The sequence below is a fragment of the Chelonia mydas genome, chromosome 1, assembly GCF_015237465.2.
Source record: "Chelonia mydas isolate rCheMyd1 chromosome 1, rCheMyd1.pri.v2, whole genome shotgun sequence".
Classification (NCBI taxonomy): domain Eukaryota; kingdom Metazoa; phylum Chordata; order Testudines; family Cheloniidae; genus Chelonia; species Chelonia mydas.
Genome location: NC_057849.1, coordinates 262239815 through 262261098, shown reverse-complemented (window position 1 = coordinate 262261098; position 21284 = coordinate 262239815). Strand labels below are relative to the sequence as shown.

General features: G+C 43.8%; 1 protein-coding gene across 2 annotated transcripts in view; it reads left to right on the top strand.

Annotated features, from left to right (window-relative positions):
* UTP20 (UTP20 small subunit processome component) overlaps nucleotides 1-21284 on the top strand; it is an 83957-nt gene that overhangs the window by 17351 nt on the left and 45322 nt on the right. For both annotated transcript variants that reach the window (XM_043545298.1, XM_037884173.2), the window contains exons 15-27: nucleotides 1691-1796; nucleotides 3207-3357; nucleotides 3598-3660; nucleotides 3994-4152; nucleotides 5891-5967; nucleotides 6892-6971; nucleotides 7694-7937; nucleotides 8962-9165; nucleotides 11137-11227; nucleotides 13517-13602; nucleotides 14344-14469; nucleotides 15695-15861; nucleotides 16561-16769. In XM_043545298.1, coding sequence (XP_043401233.1) covers nucleotides 1691-1796; nucleotides 3207-3357; nucleotides 3598-3660; nucleotides 3994-4152; nucleotides 5891-5967; nucleotides 6892-6971; nucleotides 7694-7937; nucleotides 8962-9165; nucleotides 11137-11227; nucleotides 13517-13602; nucleotides 14344-14469; nucleotides 15695-15861; nucleotides 16561-16769 — 1763 coding nt within the window. The remainder of the gene's footprint in view (nucleotides 1-1690; nucleotides 1797-3206; nucleotides 3358-3597; nucleotides 3661-3993; nucleotides 4153-5890; nucleotides 5968-6891; nucleotides 6972-7693; nucleotides 7938-8961; nucleotides 9166-11136; nucleotides 11228-13516; nucleotides 13603-14343; nucleotides 14470-15694; nucleotides 15862-16560; nucleotides 16770-21284) is intronic.

Here is a 21284-nt window from a genome sequence, read left to right as displayed (position 1 = left end):
GCTGTTTTAATCTATTGTAATTACTTTAAGGGGGGGAAAAAACAACCAACTTTCTAAATCGGGGTGGGCAAACTTTTTGGCCTGAGGGCCACATCAGGGTTGAGAAATTGTATGTGCTGTGCCTCCCCAAACAGCCTGGCTTCCGCCCCCTTCCACTTCCTGCCCGCTGACTGCCCCTCAGAATCACCAACCCATCCAACCCCCTGCCGCTCCCTGTCCCCTGACTGCCCCGCCCCCTATCCACACCCCTGCCCCCTGACAGGCCCCCCGGGACTCCCACCCCTATCCAACCCCCCTCCCCCGCCCGTTCCCTGTCCCCTGACCACCCTCCACCCCATCCAACCACCCCCTGCTCCCTTTCCCCTGACCACCCCCTGGAACCTCCTGCCCCTTATCCAACCCCCCACTCCCCGCCCCCTTACCATGGCGCTCAGAGCAGCAGGAGCTCGCATCCCTGCTGCCTGGCTGGAGCCAGCCATGCCGCCGCTCTGCCCGGTAAGAGCAGCGGACCAGAGCGTTGGCGGCACAGTGAGCTGAGGCTGCAGGGCCCGGGTCTAGTCTCCCTGGCCAGGAGCTCAAGGGCCAGGCAGGACGGTCCTGCGGGCTGTAGTTTGCCCACCTCTGTTCTAAATGGTTATATAAAGCCTGATTCTGCCATCAGTTTCTGTTTTTAAATGGACAGCTCCCCATTTATTTCAGTAGGGAATTCCCTGCACAGACTAATGGTAAGAAAGAATCCCCAGGTAGCTGGGGAATTAAAGCAAATCAAAATTGGGGAGATTTTCTGAGACACAAGGAGGATTTAGATTCCCCAACGCCCGTTCATTTTCTGTGAGGGTTGATTGCTTGACTGTCCTTTGTGCCATTGTAAGTCTCCCTTGATGTCCCTTGCATAGGGACAGTGACTCTTCTGTAAGGGAAGAATGAAGGGAGTGAACCCTCTGGCCAATTTAGGAGTGGCATTGACGGGAACTGCACTTCCCCATTCCTGGCTGAGAGGATTTTGGCTGCAGTTTGGTGTTGATTATGATGGGAGTGGACCTGTCAGCAGTAGAGAAACTCTCTAACTCTAAAGAAAGGGAGCAGAAAGGAAACTACTTTCAGAGTTATCTTGGGTAAATGAAAGCCTAGTCCCATTAATTTTAGTAGGAATTGAGCCTCTGAATCACGTAGATGGGTTTACAGATCCCACCCTGCATTTCCAAGGTGCAAGGACATATGGATGCTTGTGCAATTATCGTGTTCCCCCCTCTGCCCCCCTTTCCTTTCAGTAATGCATTTGACAGCTCTTTCTGGTTTCCCAAGCACCATTTGTTGGGCAAAATTCTCTGAGACCCACACAGCAGAGCTTAATTTCAGTACTGCTCTCCTCATATGCCCAGACTTCACATAGACTGATACAAACTGGGTATTCTGCATGTTCAGGGATGGGCAGGGTTTCAAGATGGAGATCTGCTGTGATGATCAGAGGAGAATTCTACTCTAAACTTTGATCGTGGGTGATGATGAATGTTGAATTGTTGCAGTTAGAAATAAAAATGTCATTTGTGGGCTATAGCATGTGAAATTACATTATAATCCTGTACACTTCTGTGGCACCTCTCATTTGAGGATCCCAAAGCACTTTACAAACAGAAATTCAATGTGAATGAATAACTACACAGTTTGTTCCCATTCCCTCTGCCCTTAGGAGGCTTGTATGTGGCCTGCCAAGCTGTGAGCACGCTACTTAGTTTAGCAGAATCTTCTGAAATTCTCCATTTGTTACCTGTGGAACGTGTGAAGAACTTGGTGAGGTAAGGGAACTTTTGACTCTCTGGTGTTCCACTTAATGTAGTGAAGAGGTAACTTTGCCTTTATTTAAAGGCTATTAAGCAAAACAAACACGCTTGCTTTGTTTGTTTCTTGTTGGCTTTTTCACCAGCATGTTTCTTCAGGTTTTTAGCCATCCGGGGCAGGGATGTTGTCAGGCACTGCCAGCTTACTGTACTGTATGGTGTACGCTTTATAGCCCTATCTCCTTAATAACAATCTGCTCCTTTGAATTGTTTGAAAGCTGCAGATTAACTTTTTTGTTGCTGTTGAACCTGTGAATGCAACAATGCTGGTTTTGTCTTGCGGGATTGCAGCCAGGACTCTTGTGTTTTGTTTTACTTACAAAAAACAGTAAAGTGAAAATAGTCTTGGCTAAACATAAATATCACATTTTAATTCTTGTTGTGGTCTAGAGGATTCTCCTACAGTATTAGGATGATTCCATTCCCTCCCTTAAATATTGATTTTAGACATTATTTTGTACTCTCCCTCAGTAAGAGGGAGCACCTCGCTTTTGACCTCCACATTTTAATAAACACTTATGCAAACTGACTACTCCATTAACCCTCTTCAACTAATAATTAACATATATAATAACTAGGGCCCAACCAAATTCATGGTCCATTTTGGTCAATTTCATGGTCGTAGGACTTTAAAAATAGTACATTTCATGATTTCAGCTATTTAAATCTGAAATTTCACAGTATTGTAATTGTAGGGGTCCTGACCCAAAAAGGAGTTGTATGACAGTGGGGCCGTTGGTTATTGTGGGGGGCGGGGATTGCGGTACTGCTACCCTTACTTCTGCACTGCTGCTTGCGGCGGTGCTGCCTTCAGAGCTGGGCAGCTGCAATGGCGGCTGCTGGCCGGGAGCCCAGTTCTGAAGGCAGAGCTGCCGCCAGCAGCACTGCAGAAGCAAGGATGGCCTGGTACAGTATCGCCGCCTTTGCTCCTGTGCTGCTGCTGGCGGGGTGCTGCATGCAGAGCTGGGCACCTGGCCAACAGCCGCCGCTCTCTGGCCGCCCGGCTCTGGGAGGCAGTGCAGAAGTAAGGATGACAATACCGTGATCCCTCTAAAATAACCTTTTGACTCCTCTGCAACTCCCTTTTGGGTCAGGACCCCCAGTTTGAGAAACGCTGGTCTCCCCCATGAAATCTGTATAGTATAGGGTAAAAGCACACAAAAGACCAGATTTCACGGTCCGTGACACGTTTTTCATGGCCACGAATTTGGTAGGGCTCAGTTAATAATAACTGAGCAGCTACAGAAAGTGTTTAAGATCTGTATGATCTCCCAACATAGTTCTCCTAGTCCAGCCAGAGAAAACAGATTGGGACAGATTTTTTTCGTGGTTCACCTTGTACAATAATAAACAAATATTTTGTTTCAGCACCTTTCCTTCAGACCCATCAGCCTTGCTACTGGCTGATCTCTATTATACGCGGTTGGCTTTGTGTGGTTGCCAGGATCCTCTTTCCCATGAGAACTTGATGGATTTGTTTGATAAACTGAAAGCAAATATTTCCTCCAGCATCTCCAAGGTAATCTTCTTTTCTAACGGTTTCCAATATGTGCAAGCTGATTTGTGTTTTAATGGAAAAAAATGAATTCTTAACTAGCGGCAAGTTGTCCTTGCGGCTTTTGAAATAAGCTGAATAAGGAAAGCCTAAAGGTGAAATGTGCAAGAATGAATGCTGTTCGTCTCTTTAAAATTGTGCCCATTTTCAATGGCCTTTCACCATTTGCAGTACGCCTCTAAAACATGCTTTCACTTTTAATAGGTCCGACTCTTGACAATAAGGATTTTAAATCATTTTGAGGCTCAGCTTCCTACATCAACCAAGGTAGTATTACAATTGCTGCTTTAACATTTCAAAACCATGGTGTGTGTGGGGGTTAATATAAGCGGTTTTCTTGACACTGACTTTATTTGCCAGTTACACATGCTAGGCTCTGTTCTTTAGCTAAAGTGGGCTCCCTTTGTACTTGGTTTGTTTTTTCAGACTGTAACTTTATGGGCCTGATCCTCAGCCGGTGGAAATCTCTGTAGCTCCATCAAGTTCAGTGGAGCTATGTCAGTTTACAGCAGCTGAGGCTCTGCCTTTAAATAGTGAATTATGACAAAACAATTGTCTCGAGGAATCCTCTAACAAAAGGCATTTCACTGGTTTGTTCAGGAAGATGGAACAGGAGAGCTTCAGTCCGTGTTTGCCATATTACTTCAAGCTGAACTCGTGCCAGCCAGTGTGAATGATTATAGAGAAAAACTTCTTCATTTAAGGAAACTGAGGCATGATGTGGTGCAGTCTGCAGTACCAGATGGACCTTTACATGAGGTGAGACGTTACTGCCAGATCGTACACTGGATTGTTTCCTTTTTATAAGGCAAGAAAATTTTGCATTTTACTTCAGCATGAGTTTTTTCATTGACTTGTGAAGGCTTCAGTAAATGCAGGCCGGAAACAAACTAATCATCATGAGTGAGTTAGGAGCTCAACTCTCATTGCTAGTCACTGGGACTTTGCTCCCGACTCCCTTCGGTTTGCAGCATCAGAGCTCAAAGATGCAGGGTTTTCCCTGAAGATCAATGGTGAGCAAGGTGGAAAGATATCAACATCCCGAACAAACACCTCATCAAGCACACAACCAAAGAACCATGTGGGTTTTCGCTCCCATGGAAAATATGGGTCACTTTAAACCACATCTGCACATTGCATGGTATTACGCACCTGCCTTCTGCATACATGGGGACTAAGCGCTACAGACTTCTGTTGGTATAACTACATTGCTCCGATGTGGAAAATCCACACTCCTGAGTAACATAGTTATACTGACTTGACCCCCAGGGTAGACAGGGCTGTGTTGACAGGAGGGCTTCTCCCATTGCCATAGCTACCACCTCCTGGGAGGTAGAGAAGCTCTCCCGTCGGCGTAGGTAGCATCTTCATTAAGATCTGCAGTACTGACTCCCAAAAACAGACATCAAACTATAGAACAGTACCCAAAACCGTCGTATTCCGGTGGTATCTCTGCTATCCACTCCACATCACTGGAAGCAATCAGTTGGATTGCCAGTCTAAGCTTGGACATCACAAAAGGAGACAACGACTTGAGTGCTTTTGAAAATCCCACCGGAGCAGTGGTCTCTCTAGCCCCAGTATCCTTTCTCCACCAATGGCCAGTGCTTGAAAGTATAAGGAAAGTATAAGGTGCCATAATGCATTTAAATGTGCAGTATTGCACTAAGTTGGGAAATATCTTTGGCTCCAGTTGGTGATCAGCATGTCTTGTTGTTGGGTGTTTTTATCCTGAACTGACTAAACTATATTTGCCTCAATATCTAGTCAGGGCAGAAACCGAAAAAAAGTGGCGGTGTTTCAATAAATGTTCTAAACATGCCTGCAAAGAGCCGTGAGAGGAGAAAGCAGGTGGAGGCGATGCGAAGGGCTTGGGTGAGCTGTTGGCAATTTATCCCCTGACCTGGCAATGAACTCTGTGTCGCTGGAACTCAGGGGAGCTTTGCATGGGCTCAGGGTCTGCCTACTTGGAGCTCATTGCAGGATTGAGGCCTTATAGATCGCAGGGACATCTGTCTATGGTGGCTGAATCTGACCGTGCTGCTGTGGGCTTCACACTGTCGAGGCTGCTACGATCAGGGTTTTTCCTGTACTAGCTAAATGTTAACTTATTACTACTGATACTTAAGTGCTTTTATAACTTTCCTCCTTGAGTTGTAAACTCCTTGGGGCAGGGATTGTGTGTGTGTCTGTATGTCACTTAGCTCAATGAGGAGCCCAATCCAGATGGGGCCCTGGGTCTAATGCAGTGTAAGTTCTTCAGGGCAGGGAATACTGTCCTTGTTTATATGTTTGTATAGTGCCTAGCACAAAGTGGCCTTGGTGCTACCAAAGTACAAATAATAACCTAACTGTCTTAATTATTGGTGTTGATTCTGAGAGATTTTGACTTCATTGCTTTTTCTTGCAGTTCATCAATCAGTGAAGCTGTTTTCATACCTACTTTAAATATCATTGTTAGCTTTTTAAAACAAAGTTTTCTTGTGTGTCACTGTAGGTGCCTCTTCAGTATTTACTGGGAATGCTCTACATTAACTTCAGCCCTCTCTGGGATCCTGTTGTTGAGCTCATAACGTAAGTATGTGCTAGTGGGTGGTGGGAGCCTGTTGTGTTGTGTTGCAGCTGCCCCCGGACTTTTAAAAAAAATGAAATAAAAATGTGTCGCATCCCTAAAAATAAACGCAAATACACACAAGCATGATGCACGTTTACATGAGGTACCACAGAAATGCCTCTGATCTGTCAAGTAAATCTTGCTCTTTATAGACTGTTACTTTTTAACTTGTTTTGGGATGTACAAATATTAAAGACAACTCATAGGCAACAGTATTGTTAAATTACATCGAGGGTTGGGACACAAAGGTAACAGACTCGAATCCAAGATAGCCAACTCCTTATCTCACACTATTATGACTATCACATGATAAGTGTTATATAAATAATAAATCAGTCCGTCTCTCTCTGCTTCCTGCCCTCACTAAGGGCCTGGTGCAAAACTTACTTAAGTCAACGGAAGAGCTCCCATTGATTTGAATGGGCACTGGATTGAGCCCTGAGTTTGCAATGTCAGCTTTCAGGGTGAATTGCCGGGATTTTGACCACTTAGCTTTTTCTCTGTACATTCTGCGATATTATGTGTCATTTTCTCCATTAGAGAAGTGAAATCATGAACATGATAACCTGCATCATCAGTGGGGCGCTGACTCTTCGTGTTGGTTTTAAGTGCTATGTTATTGCATAGGCAACATTGAAAGACTTGAAAACATGTCTACCAAAGGGTCCCTTTGTATTCACAGGCTATAACTAGGCTATTCTGATAACAATGAACCTTTGGGATCTTCAGATGAAGGCAAAGAAGTGTTATAGCCGCACACAGCAAAAGTCTTGCCTTCCTACATGTTGGAAGGGCTGGACACCAAGCCTTTGAACATACTAGCAGTATAACTGGCTAATATCACATGGAATTTTTTACTTAATTACTGTCTTGTTTATTGTTAGATCTCATGCAAACGAAATGGAGAATAAACAGTTCTGGAAAGTCTATTATGAGCACTTGGAGAAAGCGGCTGTCTATGCTGGTAATTCATGTCTTGTAGATGTTTAGACACTAACTTAACTATGGTCCAGGTGGTTCATGAACAGGGCTGGCTTTATGCTCTGGTGTGCTCCAAACTGGCAAAAAAGGAAAAATCAGGACGTAAGTTTCCCCTCTACCTTTCTGGCCTCATTTCCTGAGTGGAGATCTGTCAGAATTGTTGCCTCCCCCTTGTCCTACTTGCCATGAGGTAAATAAGGACAGTCCATGAGTTGCAGAGTCCTCCTAGCATATGGAGCACCAGGCAGTGCTTGTTTTGTGCCTAGACTGGCTCTGCTCATGATGATGAGGGACAGTAGGAGTCTGTGAGGATTTTCAGTAATGTCTAGTCTCTAGAAAATCTTCCTCCCACCCTGTTCAACATGGAATCAGTAGAATTTCTGCCAAATGTATCTGTTTTCCTTGACCCTGCTCTTGAATGTGAATACTGGATTTCACTGTATGGCACAAGGACAGCCATTTATTGGGGCTACGTGTGCTTAAAGTTAGGCCCCTTGCTGAAGTTCTGACTTCCTAGGGTACCTTCTAACCTGTGTTGCAGTTTCAGATCAATATTAAGCAGAATTTGCTAGGTAGATGGCCAACATTAATATAAACGGTTGCTGTTATTTACCCCAGGGCACTGACCCTACCACCAGCAATTACTGAATAAACTCTTTGAAGATTTCTTGAAGTAATGAGGATGGTGGTTTGTTTCCAATATAGAGAGGGAGCTGCAAGATGAGCTGAGTGAAGAGCAGGCAGGCGCTGCAGATGCAGAAAGTGAGAAGATCCGAGAAGGAAATGTGGGAAGCCTGTATCTCGAGCAGCTGAGGTTTAGAACGGATTGCAGTGAGCGGATAGATTACGCAAACTTCCGGTTTCTGCTTTGGAAGGCATTGGCCAAGGTTCCAGATAGAGTGGAGCCCAGGTCAAGGGAGCTTTCCCCGCTTCTCTTGAGATTCATTAGGTAAGTGACCGTGTTCAGCAATGAGACAAGTTGCTTGGAAATGTCATAAATGAAGGCGGAGTTACTAGGGTCCCTATAAGACAACTGATGGGTGGGTTTTGTTTTGTTTTTAATGGATTTTATTTTCTGAGACCTCTGAATCCATAGAGTGGTATGATTTTATATTGAAGTTGGTCCTTCCTTTTGGTTAAACATGGCTCATGCCAGAGAGAGAGAGAGTGGAAAAAATAAAAGCAACCTGAAATGGAAGTTGTCAATTGACTGCTGCGTTGAGCCCCAGTTTACTAATGAGTTCTGGTGACGCAGCCTCGCTACTGCTATGGAGGGTGTAGTTTCAATGGAAGTAAAGTGTCTTGGAAATAGACATGAAGATGAGGCTCTTTCTTATCTCCCCTGTTTGTAAAATGAAAGGAGGTATTTTTATTCCGGCAGAGATAGGAAAATACCTTTTAGTGTATCTAGGGCCTGGTTCGGTGCCCACTGAAATCAGTGGGAGTCTTTCTATTCGCTCCAGCAGGCTTTGCATTAGGCCCTCACTCTATTCCCCCTGCCAGCCTGTGACTCTTCTTTACAGTGTATTACCTACAGTGCTTTGTCTAGACTGCTTTTACCTGTTTTCAAGTGAGAGTGCTTCCACTATATAATACATCATCGATTCCTACACTTCCTAACATACATTTTCACACATCCCTGCCAACTTTTTAACAAAATTCTCCCATTCTACATAGATTCACTTTCTCTTCTTTTTCCTGACCACATTTTTCTGATCTTAGCCGTTTAATTCTTTTTTCCTTTTGTTGTCTTTTTTCCTTTACATTTGCTCTCTTCCTTTAATATCTCCGCCATTCACAGTAAAAGAAATGTCCATCTGCCTGCTGAAATGAACCCCTTTTGGGGATCTTGAACTGTACAGTGTCACCAGGCACAACTCTGTGGATAATTGGAGTTCCAATTGTGAACAGCTTCAAATAAACCTCCCGCCAGCAGATACTGTTCTATTGATTGATTTTTATTTTTAATATAGCAATGAGTATTACCCAGCAGATTCTCTGGTGGCTCCAACCCAGGATCTTAGAAAGAAAAACAGTGGTGTAGTAGAAGAGGAAGAAAAACCCACTGAAGAGATACACCAAGCTACCAAGGAGGAGGAGAAAGAGGAGGTGGAGGGAATGGACGAACCGGTGGTTGAAGGGTTGCAAAAAAAGAAAACAAGAAGAGCTGCAGCAAAGTGAGTTTTGCTTTGTTTGATTGGGCAGGGAGCAAGTGAAATGCAAACGTTAACCATTTGGTGTTTTAAAAGGTTTCATAGGACTGGGGTGACTCGCTTTGTTATGTTTCAGAATAGCAGCCGTGTTAGTCCGTATCCGCAAAAAGAACAGGAGGACTTGTGGCACCTTAGAGACTAACATATTTATTAGAGAAGTGGGCTGTAGCCCACGAAAGCTTATGCTCTAATTAATTTGTAATTCCTTAAGGTGCCACAAGTCCTCCTGTTCTTTTCGCTTTGTTATGATCACTGGGCTTATGTGCATCCCTTTCCCTTTCCTTTGTCTGTTCTAGTCTTTCGTGAGATTGTGAGCTCTTTCGTGAGCGGGGATCCTGTCCCCATGCAACACCTAGCACTAGTTTGGGGGCCCTGACCGGAGGCTCTGGGCACTACCGTAAGATGAGTAATAGGCCATCACTTTGCATAATTTGAAGCAAAGATGGTGCGAGGTCTACAATTTTGGTTGGACGTATTCCTGGAAGTTTCATCACTAATCTTTAATTCCTGGAGACTCCAGGACAATCCTGGGGGGGTTGGCAACCCTAGCGGGATCCCAAAGTTAGTGTTGGGGGGGGGGGGGGAATAATTGTTTCCTTTGTGTGTGTGTCTGTTTTTCTTTTAAAGTCAGTGGGAGTTGATGGGCGTGCAGCCCATTTTGAAAATCATTGTAGGTACCCAATTACGGATTTCAGAGTCTAGCTTTAGACACCCATTTTTGAAAATCTTGGCCATGGTGTCCTTGTTCTGGACAGGTTTTTTGGTATTTCTTACTATAAATATATGCTATTGTAACTTCATTGCTCCACAGTATCAAGTTATTTTGTGAGTAAATAGTCTATGGCTTGTGTCTTAAAACACAGTTTTGAAACTTCTTGATTATAGCCTTTTTTACCCGGTTGATATCTGTGAAATACGCATTTTAGGTGATTCACATGAACTATTTTTGCCTGTTTGTGAATGACATTTGTAGCAACAAAGAACTTTACAAATGTCATCTTGCACATTAAGATGTAATGAATTCTAGCCTATATTCTGGCTAAGTTGTAGGTGTTTTATCAGTTCTATTATTTTGTTCTGTTCCCTAATCTGAGTGGTTCATATCTGTGAATTAGTAATAATTACAAAAATCAGATTGTCACCAGATTTGAACTTTTGCTTCAAAATGTTCTTGTTCCTAAATGGAAACTTTTAAAATGCTGGTAGCAATAACTAAGGTGTAAAAGATTTACTGGCTAGTTGTTAATGAATTCTTTAGTGAATGCTTTTCCTCTAGACCCTGGACTCCTCATTATACTTTCAGATTTGCACCATTGTAGTTTAGGCTCTCACAAAATGTATATTACAAACTCCTCCTTGAAAATGATGGAAAAATAAGAGCTAGGCGTGATGTGAGAGACTAGAGTGTGCCTGGTAACATGCAGAGTGCACAACTTCATCATTCAGCAGAGACCATAGTACTGGCTTTGGAGGGCAGGTAATGGTTAAAGCACCTCCCTTTGCTGGGGTTAGACAGGGTGGAGGAAATTCAAATCATGTAGCAGATTCAGTAGAATTTTTTGGTGTGAAGCTCTGCAGGGAACTGCTGAGTCAGCATAGATTCTTGCTGTTCTGCACGTGTACCTTTTAGACCAGTCCTGACCGTTTTTGGCACAGTTGATTTCCCCCTCCCTCCACTTCTCCCTTTCCCCAGCAAGTGGAGATGTGACTGTTCTTGGGTGGTGCAGTCTCGTCCCCAGGTCCAGTTTACCCCTACTGCTCTTTTGCACTGGTATAAATCAGATCCTTCCACTGCCATTTGAGCCTGTTGGTAAATGTAGTCCTACATACTGATACTCAGAAACTCCGAATCTTGGTACCATTCTCCTGCCATTGGTAGTAACACAGGGTGTGTATCTGTTTCATTGTTAAAAGCGTGTTTTGTTTTTGTTTCAGGCAGCTAATAGCCCATTTGCAAGTTTTCTCCAAGTTTTCGAATCCACGTGCGCTGTATCTGGAACCAAAGTTAAATGAGTTGTACAATCAGGTGATAATACTTAACATTTTTGTATTGCTTAATAAACAGATATATTCCTGTCTTACCTGAACACCAAGCCAAAGGGTCCTTCTTTGTAAAGAGAATGGCTGTTGCAGTGCAGTGTACAGCAGTTGTGTCTTAAAGGGACACTGTCAACTTGAATATCACCATCTGAAAATTTTGTACCGTGTTAAAAGTGACTCCTAACGTTACCATAGCTTGGCAGTTCTTGACCTTTTCTATATTGTAGCCCCAGGGTACAAAGGAAAGTTTCAGGATCCCCTTTCCATCTAGCCATGGAGAAAGAAAGCTTGGTCATGACCATCAGTCTAAGCCCTGGTCTACACTTAAAATTCAGATTGACCTAACTATGTCGCTCAGGGGTGTGAGAAATTCACACCCTTTGAGTACTGTAGTTAAGCCAGCCGCACTGCCTTTCGGGGGGGTGGATTACCTGCACTGACGGGAAAATCTCTTCCATTGGTGTAGAGAAGCGTCAGTGGGCATAGCTGTGCTGCTGTAGCGCCTGTAATGTACACAGATCCTGAGAAACCATGCCAGATAGCTGAAGAAATTGGAGAGAAAAATGCCTTGCTCTTTATTTTTCAGTTTCTTCACTTTTATTGTTTGATGGTGTCCATCCCTCCCCGGGCTCTGCAAAGGGGTTTTACCGGTAATAGCAGGCCACAAAGCTGAAACTGAATGTAAACAGGCAGCAAGCGGTAGCCAGAGGTGTGAAGAGAGAGAAAAAAGAGGGGGAGCAGGTGTGGCTTGTCTTGCCTCAAAGTCCGCTTCTAAACATAAATGGGGAGAAGGGGAAAAGTAATTTTCAAGGGAAATTATAAAACCGTAAATCCAGGATATGCTATTTAAAGGGTGCTCCCTCAGGAAACCGGGCTGAGTTTATCAACTTGAATTTTGTGGAAATAAGTCTTTGTAAAAGTGTTCTGCAAAAGGAATTGCCAAAATCTTGTCTCCTTTAACAACACGTGTTGAATGATCATCCATGAGACATGAACTTAGCTTGGATGTGTGAATGTATGTCTTGAGTGATCATTCGGCACATACCAGCTAACCATTCATTCTGCGTTACTGCTTTAGTTCCCCAGTGTCCAGCCTGTCTCAGATCACCAGCTTCTGCTCTAGTGGAATGCTTCAGCATTCATTGTGCTTCTGTAAACCTCTGAAGTTGGCTTAGGAAAGAGCTGCTCTCTGTGCGTTCGATTGCTTGTCTGTGATTTTTAGGAAAATATTGAGCAGATTTGTATGTTTTAAAAACATTTTATTTAACCAACATTTTTAAAGAGTACAGAACAACCAAACATGGCAAAACAGGCATTTACCTGGTCTGCTATTCGTTAGCTCCGTGCTCAAGCACAACTGCTGGATTGATTCCATGCCTTCAGAATGCTGGGGTGTTAGAACAGATCACATCAAAAATGGGGATTCTGATATGTGCTGTTTATCATGAAACTGAAGAACTAGGTGGGGGAAAGGGGAGGTTTTTGGTAATGTTCTGTATTCCCCTTAGCCTGGCTACTGGGGGCATTCACCCTTTAATGCTATTGATGGGTTTTTGATTATTCCTCTTGTATTTCTCTTTTTAACAAGTCTAATATTCTGTGTGCATTTTCGTAACTTGGATGTATGTGGTGCAAACATTTTGGAATGGTTTGGCTGATCCATTATTTTACCTAGTGTGACACAAAGCCTGAACCAGAGCTGGTCCGAAAGTGATCTTGCAAAAGACACTCTATAAAAATAACTTGTTAAAACACAAGTTTATGATTGCTTTGTTTAATTGCTGTACCCATCAAACAGGGGCTCTGGAACAATTTGTACAGTTGGGGTTCTGAGAGCCATTGAACCAAACTAACCCCCGTATATGATGGAAACCACTTCAAGCCAGGGGGTGCCTCTGCATCCCCAGCACCTCTAGTTCCAGCACCTATGCCATCAAATACCAGCAGTGATATCCTGTTTTTTTTGTTTTTGTTTTGTTTTTGTTTTTTAGAAACAAGTAACTTTTGTGTTCTGTAATTATCTCTCTTGGATGTATAGTGGTCGGAAATATTTGCTGCTTGGTGTCTTTTAAATGACTGTTCTAAAATGAAATTCCCTTTATTGTGGATCCCTTTAGGTTAGATGATTACTTCCTCCCCCCTCCCTCCCCCCACCCCCAAATTTAAGGGCTGAATTCTGTCTTGAATAAATCATCTTGATATAGTGGTAGAAGGAGAGGTATGTATTATTTGGGCTTTCTCCTAATTTTCTTGTCTTGTAAAATGTTACCTTCAGCTGTTGTCCCATCAAGACCAGAATGTGCAAAAAGTAGCCCTTGACTGCATCATGACTTACAAGCATCCACATCTACTGCCATACAAGTAAGAGCTTTAAAATTCTTCCAACGTAGATAAATCACTAAGTATCACATCAAACATATATTTATGATATTTGGCATCATCTGCTTCTAAGAGAAATATCCACAACTTTCTGAACCCAAGAAAAAATAACACTCCTATTCCGAATCTGAGTTTGGAAATGGACAGAATTAAAAAGAGCTTCTCCTGTTTATATTTAAAATAAAATGGAAAAAGCTTTTGTAGACTATAAAGAAGAAAAGAGGTTGTCTCCTCCATGCCATTGTTCCTGAGATCTAGATATAGTCACAGAAGGTAACCTGGACTAGTCTTGAAAAGCAGATATCTGAGAAGTGGAATTGCTGTTTTGTTTTAAAGAAGGAGGAGGAGTGCAGCAGGGCCATGTTCATTCAGAAATGGAAAAACTGAAATATTTCAATCAGATTTGAACTCTTTCTCAAAACAAAACAAACCTTTTCCCTCATCCAGACCCACCATGGTATGTAGTGGCCAATTGTGTTCTTTTTGGTAAAGGATTTTTGTAGTTCTTTATAAATAATCATTAGGTAAAACTGTCAGCACAATACTGTTGCACCCACTTGGATAGCCTTTACAGAACCTTATATGAAAAGTAGTGGTCTGTGCAGTGATGTTGAGCTACTTGATTTACTTACCCTTTTATTAAAAGGGTAAGGATGTGATCTTTGAATAAATTGCACAGAGATCTGTTTTTAAAAAAAAAATAACTGTGTTTAATACTTACAGGGAGAACTTGCAAAGGTTACTGGAAGATAAGAGCTTTAAAGAAGAAATAGTCCATTTCAGCATATCTGAGGAGAACACTATAGTTAAAATGCAACACCGACCAGATCTTGTTCTTGTTCTTATGAGGTGCGTGGGTGAAACACTGCATAAACTTTGCATATTAAAATAAAACAATGGCCATAGAAGAAGCATAATGCAGCCTCTGGTTGATATTTTAGAGACAATACAAACTTATGGCTCTCACAGCAACTAAGGCTTCCTCGTTCATTACTGTACGTGATATTCTCTTTAATACATTTGTGTGTGTGTAGTATTGTTGAATGCATTAGTTAAGCTCATATTTTCCAAAAAAGTTCATCTTAAATGCCTAAGAAAAAATCTGAGAGATTTTCACCCTCAGGGTATTAGGTATTTGATAAATACATGGAAATAGCGATTTACAGTAAAAGTGCTTCCTCAGCTATAACGTTGTCTTCATACTAGCAGAGAGGTGGGCAAACTACGGCCCGCGGGCCACATCCGGCCAGCGGGACCGTCCTGCCTGGCTCTTGAGCTCCCGGGTGGGGAGGCTAGCCCCCGGCCCCTCCCCCGCTGTACCCCCTCCTCTGCAGCTACGCCGCCACGCGGGCAGCGCAACTTGCGCCCCCGCCCACGTCCCAGGCTTTCCAAAAAGCCTGTCCTGCCGCTCTGAGTGGCATGGTAAGGGGGCGGGGGGAGGGGAGGGTTGGATAAGGGGCAGGAGGTCCCGGGGGGGCAGACAGGGGACAGGGCAGTTGGATGGGGCAGAGGTTTGGGGGGGGGGGGAGGGGGCGGTCAGGAGACAGGGAGCGGGGGGGGTTGAATAGGTGGTGGGGTCCTGGGGGGGCAGTTAGGGATGGGGGTCCCGGGAGGGGGCGATCAGGGGACAAGGAGCAGGGGGGGTTGGATGTGTCGGGGGTTCTGAGGGGGGGCTGAATAGGGGGCAGGGGCCAGGCTGTTTGCAGAGGCACAGCCTTCCCTTCCCAGCCCTCCATACCTTTTCGCAACCCCGATTTGGCCCTCGGGCCAAAAAGTTTGCCCACCCCTGTACTAGCACGATGCTTTGCTAATTCATTCTTAAGCCATGCTCCCATTCAGATCACTAGCAGAATTTCCAATGACCTTGTTGGGAGCAAGAGCACGCCCTTTCTGTTAGTGCTACTGGGTGCCAAACAGCAATGGAGGTAATAGTGGGGAGCATTAGTTAAGCCATGTAGTTCAGGTTATACTTTCTAAACAAAGATTGTGAACCAGCCAGACTGCTCCTGCAGTGCTTCAGAAACAGGCAGCTAGTGGAGAACTCACTAATACAATTTCCTTTTGGCTTTTGAAGAATTCTGTATGGGCGCATGAGAAACAAAACTGGAAGCAGAACTCAGGGCAAATCTGCTGCAGGCACTCGTATGTCAATTGTTCTGAGGTTCCTTGCTGGATCGCTGCCTGAAGAGATCAGAATGTTCCTGGACCTGCTCTTTGAACCTGTGAAGCACTTCAGTGCTGGTATGCTTCTGCCATTAGAAATTGGGGATAATAGTTCTTCCCTACCTCACGGGTGTGGGGAGGATAAATACTTTGAGGACTGTGAGGGACTTAGATGTTATGGAAATGGGGGCCATATAAGTATCCTGGATAAATTAAAGCACGCATGGGTCTGGTTATTTTTTTAAAATAAGAGTCAAGGTTTCCCCTGAGCCCTTGGCCACAGTTTCCCTTCCCTGCTGTACAATGTACTATTATTCCTGTACCGTTATTACAGAAGTGAGGCACCGAGAGACTGAGTGACTTACCCATGGTCACCCAGGAGGTCTGTGGCAGAGCAGGGAATCGAATCCAGAATGCCAGAGTCCCAGGCTGGCATCCTAACTATTGTGTTGTCCTTCCTCTCTGAAGGGCTGGTGAGCACAATGCCACAGGGGTATTATGAAGATAAGTGCACACATTGATTGTGAGGCACTCTGACACTACAGCAATGAGGGCCATATGAGAGCCATGATAGACAGCTGGGACTGTTTGTTAATTTTACATAAGAAGCTGAATTAGGAGCATTTAAAGATCTTGTAATTTAGGGCCAGATTTTGCCACCCTTTCTCACATTGAGACGAACCTCAGACATTGACATTTGGCCCATTGAAATCGGGTCCTTACTTACCAAGGTAAAGATGAACTGATATATTTTCACTGTCCTCCTTCCTTCTGTAGGACCGTGCCAGGTTGCAGTACTCCAAACAATATCAGAACTGGATTTATCTAAAGTCCTGCCTCTAGGCCGCCAGCACAGTCTGTTCAACAGCTTTGAGGTTGTACTGAAAAATATGGGCCATCTGATCACCCGGTACTTACCTGAGATTTTACAGATTTTACTTTGTATGACAGCAACAGTATCCCACATCCTTCAACAAAGAGAGAAGGTAAGGAACATGATACTGTGTATATATATTTTTTTTCTCAACTCTATTGGTTCAAATTACTCTTGGTGCCAATAAGGAGTAAAGCTTTAGAAACCAGTGAATAATAGAAAGATGGATAAAAATATAGGCCAGCAACATTGGTCTTAAAATGCCGCAGTGTTTACATAGAAAGAGTATATTGCTGTTAAACAGTTGTTTAAAATGCTGTTAAATTGTTGGCATTTCAGTCAGTCACGGTGTTGAATATATTTAATAAAATAGGCATTTTAAAACATTGCATGTAACAATTCATACAAACAAGAATTTGAATGTCAAATGCATTTTTTTAAAAAAACAACTACATTTCATTAAACCAAAGTGCACCCACTAACTAGGAGTTTGTTTGGGGCAACTAGAGCCCTTTCTGGACTTGAATTCAAACAGGTAAAGAAAACTTCTGTTTCCTTTTTTTTTTTTGGCCTTAATATCATGGTTCATCTCATGTTTCTCTAAGTGCTGTAGCAGTAGCTAGCAACAAGGGAGGGGTAATTTAGGACAGTTACAGTCCATAATCCAATTTACAGTAGTACACAAGTAATTTTATTTATCTCTAGAGTAATCATTTTTGTACTGTAAAATTATTCAAGTAATGCTATCTCTCCCCTTCAGATGTGACTGAGTAACTCTTGGAGAGGTATTTGTGGTGCCATGCTGTCATTTGTTAAACTTAATTTAACACTTCATTAGCTAGTGAGGTGTTAAGAGTTCAGAGGAGGATGCTAGAAATCTGTTTATCTTGGATAATTATTACAAGAAATTCCTGTGGGTTTGAGAGTCATTTATTGCAGGATGGTATTGCCCAAAGAGTTAAATATCTACTTTTGTGGTTCTGAGCTCAGTTACGGGTTTAATGTTTCCTACTGTTCACTTTCAATATGGAATCTGTCCTTGTCCTTACACAGGCCTCTTCTCAAGAGGCATGCTCTATCTCCTTCCTCTCGTTTGAGTAGATGGGGAATCTGATTCAGTTTATTTGGTATAAAAATTATTATCTATCATTCTAATTTTTAGTAGCAAAAATCGTGTCTCTTGTGATAAAGATTGCGGTTGAGCATTAGACAAGGTGGAAACTAAGCTCAAAAGAAACAAGATTAAAGCACGGGACCTTAAGGGGAAGGACAGCAGAGAAGTTTGTACAAGCAGTAAGATAAGTGCCTGGAAACAGATTTGGTATTGGCTGAGGAGGAGTGGAACCACATCAAAAGAGAGAGGATTGCAGCAGCAGAAGAGGTGTGTGGACAATACAGTTGGGGAAAATCAAGGGACAGAGAGGAGTTGTGTTGGACCGACGAAATGCAGGTAGCGATCTGAAATAAGAAAATGGTGCATAAAGAAAAAGACATAAGCCCATCAAATGTGAATGAAAGCAAATACAAAGAAGCAAAGTGAGCTGCTAAGCAGGCAGTGACGGAGGCCGAAGAAAGTGCCATAGATGACCTGTATGCGGAGCTTGTAAACCACCCACATCTGGCTGGCCAAAAGATCTATAACATTGCAAAAATCAGATGCAAAGGGAAGGAGTATGGTATTGCAGCACCATTTGTAAATGATGACCAGGAGAGACTGCTAGTAACACCTGAAAAAATGAAGGTGAGGTGGAAGCAATACTTTGAGAGTCTCTTAAATAAAGCAAACCCCTTTTTGGAAGAGTTGCCAATATCCTAATGTGGTGCCTGAGTCTGACACAATGGAGGTGAGAAATGCAGTCTAGATAATGAAGAACAGTAAGGTGGTGGGACCGAGGAAGTGACAACGGACCTGGGAAAAGTCCTGTGCGAGAGAGGCATAAAATGGATGAGCAGAGCGGTTAAAGCAGGGGTCGGCAAACTTCGGCTCATGGCCCATCAGGGTAATCCACTGACGGGCCGCGAGACATTTTGTTTACGTTGACCGTCCGCAGGCACGGCCCCCCGCAGCTCCCAGTGGTTGCGGTTTGCCATTCCTGGCCAACGGGAGCTGCGGGAAGCGGCACGGGGCACAGGGATGTGCTGGCTGCTGCTTCCCGCAGCTCCCATTGGCTGGGAACGGTGAACTGTGGCCACTGGGAGCTGCGGGTGGGCCATGCCTGCAGACAGTCAACGTAAACAAAATGTCTTGCGGCCCGCCAGCGGATTACCCCGATGGGCTGCGTGCCAAAGGTTGCCGACCCTGGGTTAAAGCCATATGGCGAGATACGTGAATATCCAAAGATTGGTGCAGGTCTATCTTGGTCCCAGTACATAAGCAGGGGAGCATCCACAAATGTGGAAACTGTTGAAGGATAAAGTTCCTGTTGCTTAGAATGAAGGTACTGAAACACATCTTGGATGCTACGGTTAGGAGAATGGCGGAACCCCTCCTCAGACAAGAACAGTTCAGCTTCAGGAAAGGATGAGGAACCACAGATGCCATGTTTGTAATTCGGCAAGTGATCAAGAAGCAGTTAGAGCACCAACAGGATCTCTTCTGGGCTTTAATAGACCTAGAAAAGGCATAGTATAAAGTGGACAGAAGGATGCTCGCTCTAGTGCTGAGGAAATATGGCATGTCTGAGGATTTAATATCACCGAAAACAGCGATCTGAGCATGTTTTGGAATGACAGGCCCCTTTGATGTGAAAGTCCAACTGCATCTGGGGCCTTTAGTCTGCTGCTGTTGTCATATTGATGGAAGATCTCAATGGGAAAGGTGAGAAGCTGCTATATGCAGATGACATAGCTATAAGAGTGTTCTCAGAAGATGAGCTAGAGTAAATCAATGGTAGGGCCAGGTAAGCTGACATGGGAAGAAAAAGGATATGACTAAGACCGAGGTAATATGGGTCAGTAGAGGTGTCTTAGGGAGACTGAATATAAAGATGAATGGAGTCTGACTAAACCAGACTGAGCAGTTCAGGTATCTGGGTTGTGGACGACAGTGAGCATGAATGCGAGATACAGTCCTGACTGGGGAGTTCTGGAAGACAGTGGAATAACATCTCACTGACGCTGAAAGCCCAACTGTATGTAGCAATGGTGTGCCCTGCAATGCTGTATCATGCAGAAACACGGGCAGAAAAGAGATGGGAAGTTCAGTGCCTAACGATGTTTGAGATGAGATGTCTTTGTGCAGTATAGTCCCACAAAGGGATGGATTGCGATATGAAAGCTTTAGGATAGAAGTCTCAGCCCACGATGTGGCTGACAAAATCCGGGAAGTGCAACTTGCTGGTTCAGACAGAGAGAGAGAGTGAATGAAGAGGACCTGGGGAAGATGGCATGGCAGGAGAGGGTGGAGAGGAAAGAGACCCCGAGGAAGTGATGGTGGATTGCATCAAAAAAGATGGTAAGCTGATGGACCTTAGGCTGCCTCGGACTGACGAAGATGGCAGATGTTTGCACGGTGCCCCAACCCTAGACGATGGGATAAGAGGAAGAAGTAGTAGTTTCTAAGTCACTTAGGAGCTTTTGAAAGTGTTACCTAGAGGCCGTGTCTACACTTTGGGGAGTGTAGGGTACATGTAGCTACACACCGCAGCAAAAGGCAGGCTGCAACCACAGTCACTGCCATGTGTACCTGCATGTGACAGTGAAAGGCTCTGGCAGCGGGAAGCAGTGGGATGCTACACTGGTAAAAATAGCATGGAGGCACTGCATGGTTGTGCAGAGAGCCGTGTAGGGTATGTACCCACAGGGTTCTGGTGTGTCTATATTTCATTCACCTAAGCAGGGCCTCACCATCTCCCCTGCTGTTTATACCCATGCTGGGGAGGCATGCGGTGTCTGTACTCTACATGTCGCCATAAGTGTAGCCCTTCCCAGAGGAGACCAGCAGAAAAGGCTGTAATATTATAAACAGATGGCTGATTAGCATGCTTTATCTCAGTGTTGAATATCTTCCCCAAGGAAAGCTATAGAATGTAACTTCGTTACTGTTAAATGCATGGGTAGCGTAACTCTTTTTTTACTACATTTTAGCCCGCTCCTCCTCACTCTGTCTTTGCTGGATTCCTCTCTCTCCTCTAAGCTTGTTTTCGTGTGCTAAGAGGAAACTGACCTTTGGTCACTGGTTTTGGTTGTGCTCTTTTTGGGGGGGTAATTTATTTAATATATTTTCATACAGAAACAGACAAAGAAAAGTACAAAAAAAATGTATGTGAGCTCCAATAGAATTATGCAATTGCAAGATTTTACAGTTTGACAAAGCTGCAAGACCAGGCAATGACATAGACATAACATGTTAGGGTGGGGTAACAGTAGTAAAATAGGAGGGAAGGAGCGGACCACGGTGGGAGGGATGGAGATTTGGCATTCCTTGAACCATCTCAATATTTTTTTATTCAAATGTATCTAGAAATGGGGTCCACATTTCTCTGAATTCATATAATTGCTCTCTATAGCAATAAGTTATTCTGTATTTGGCTGCTAATTCAGATAGGCCCAAATACCACAGCTCTATTCTGGCGGTACTTTTGAAGATGTGTAAAGTAGTACTGTTTGAATATTGGGAGTGGGGTAT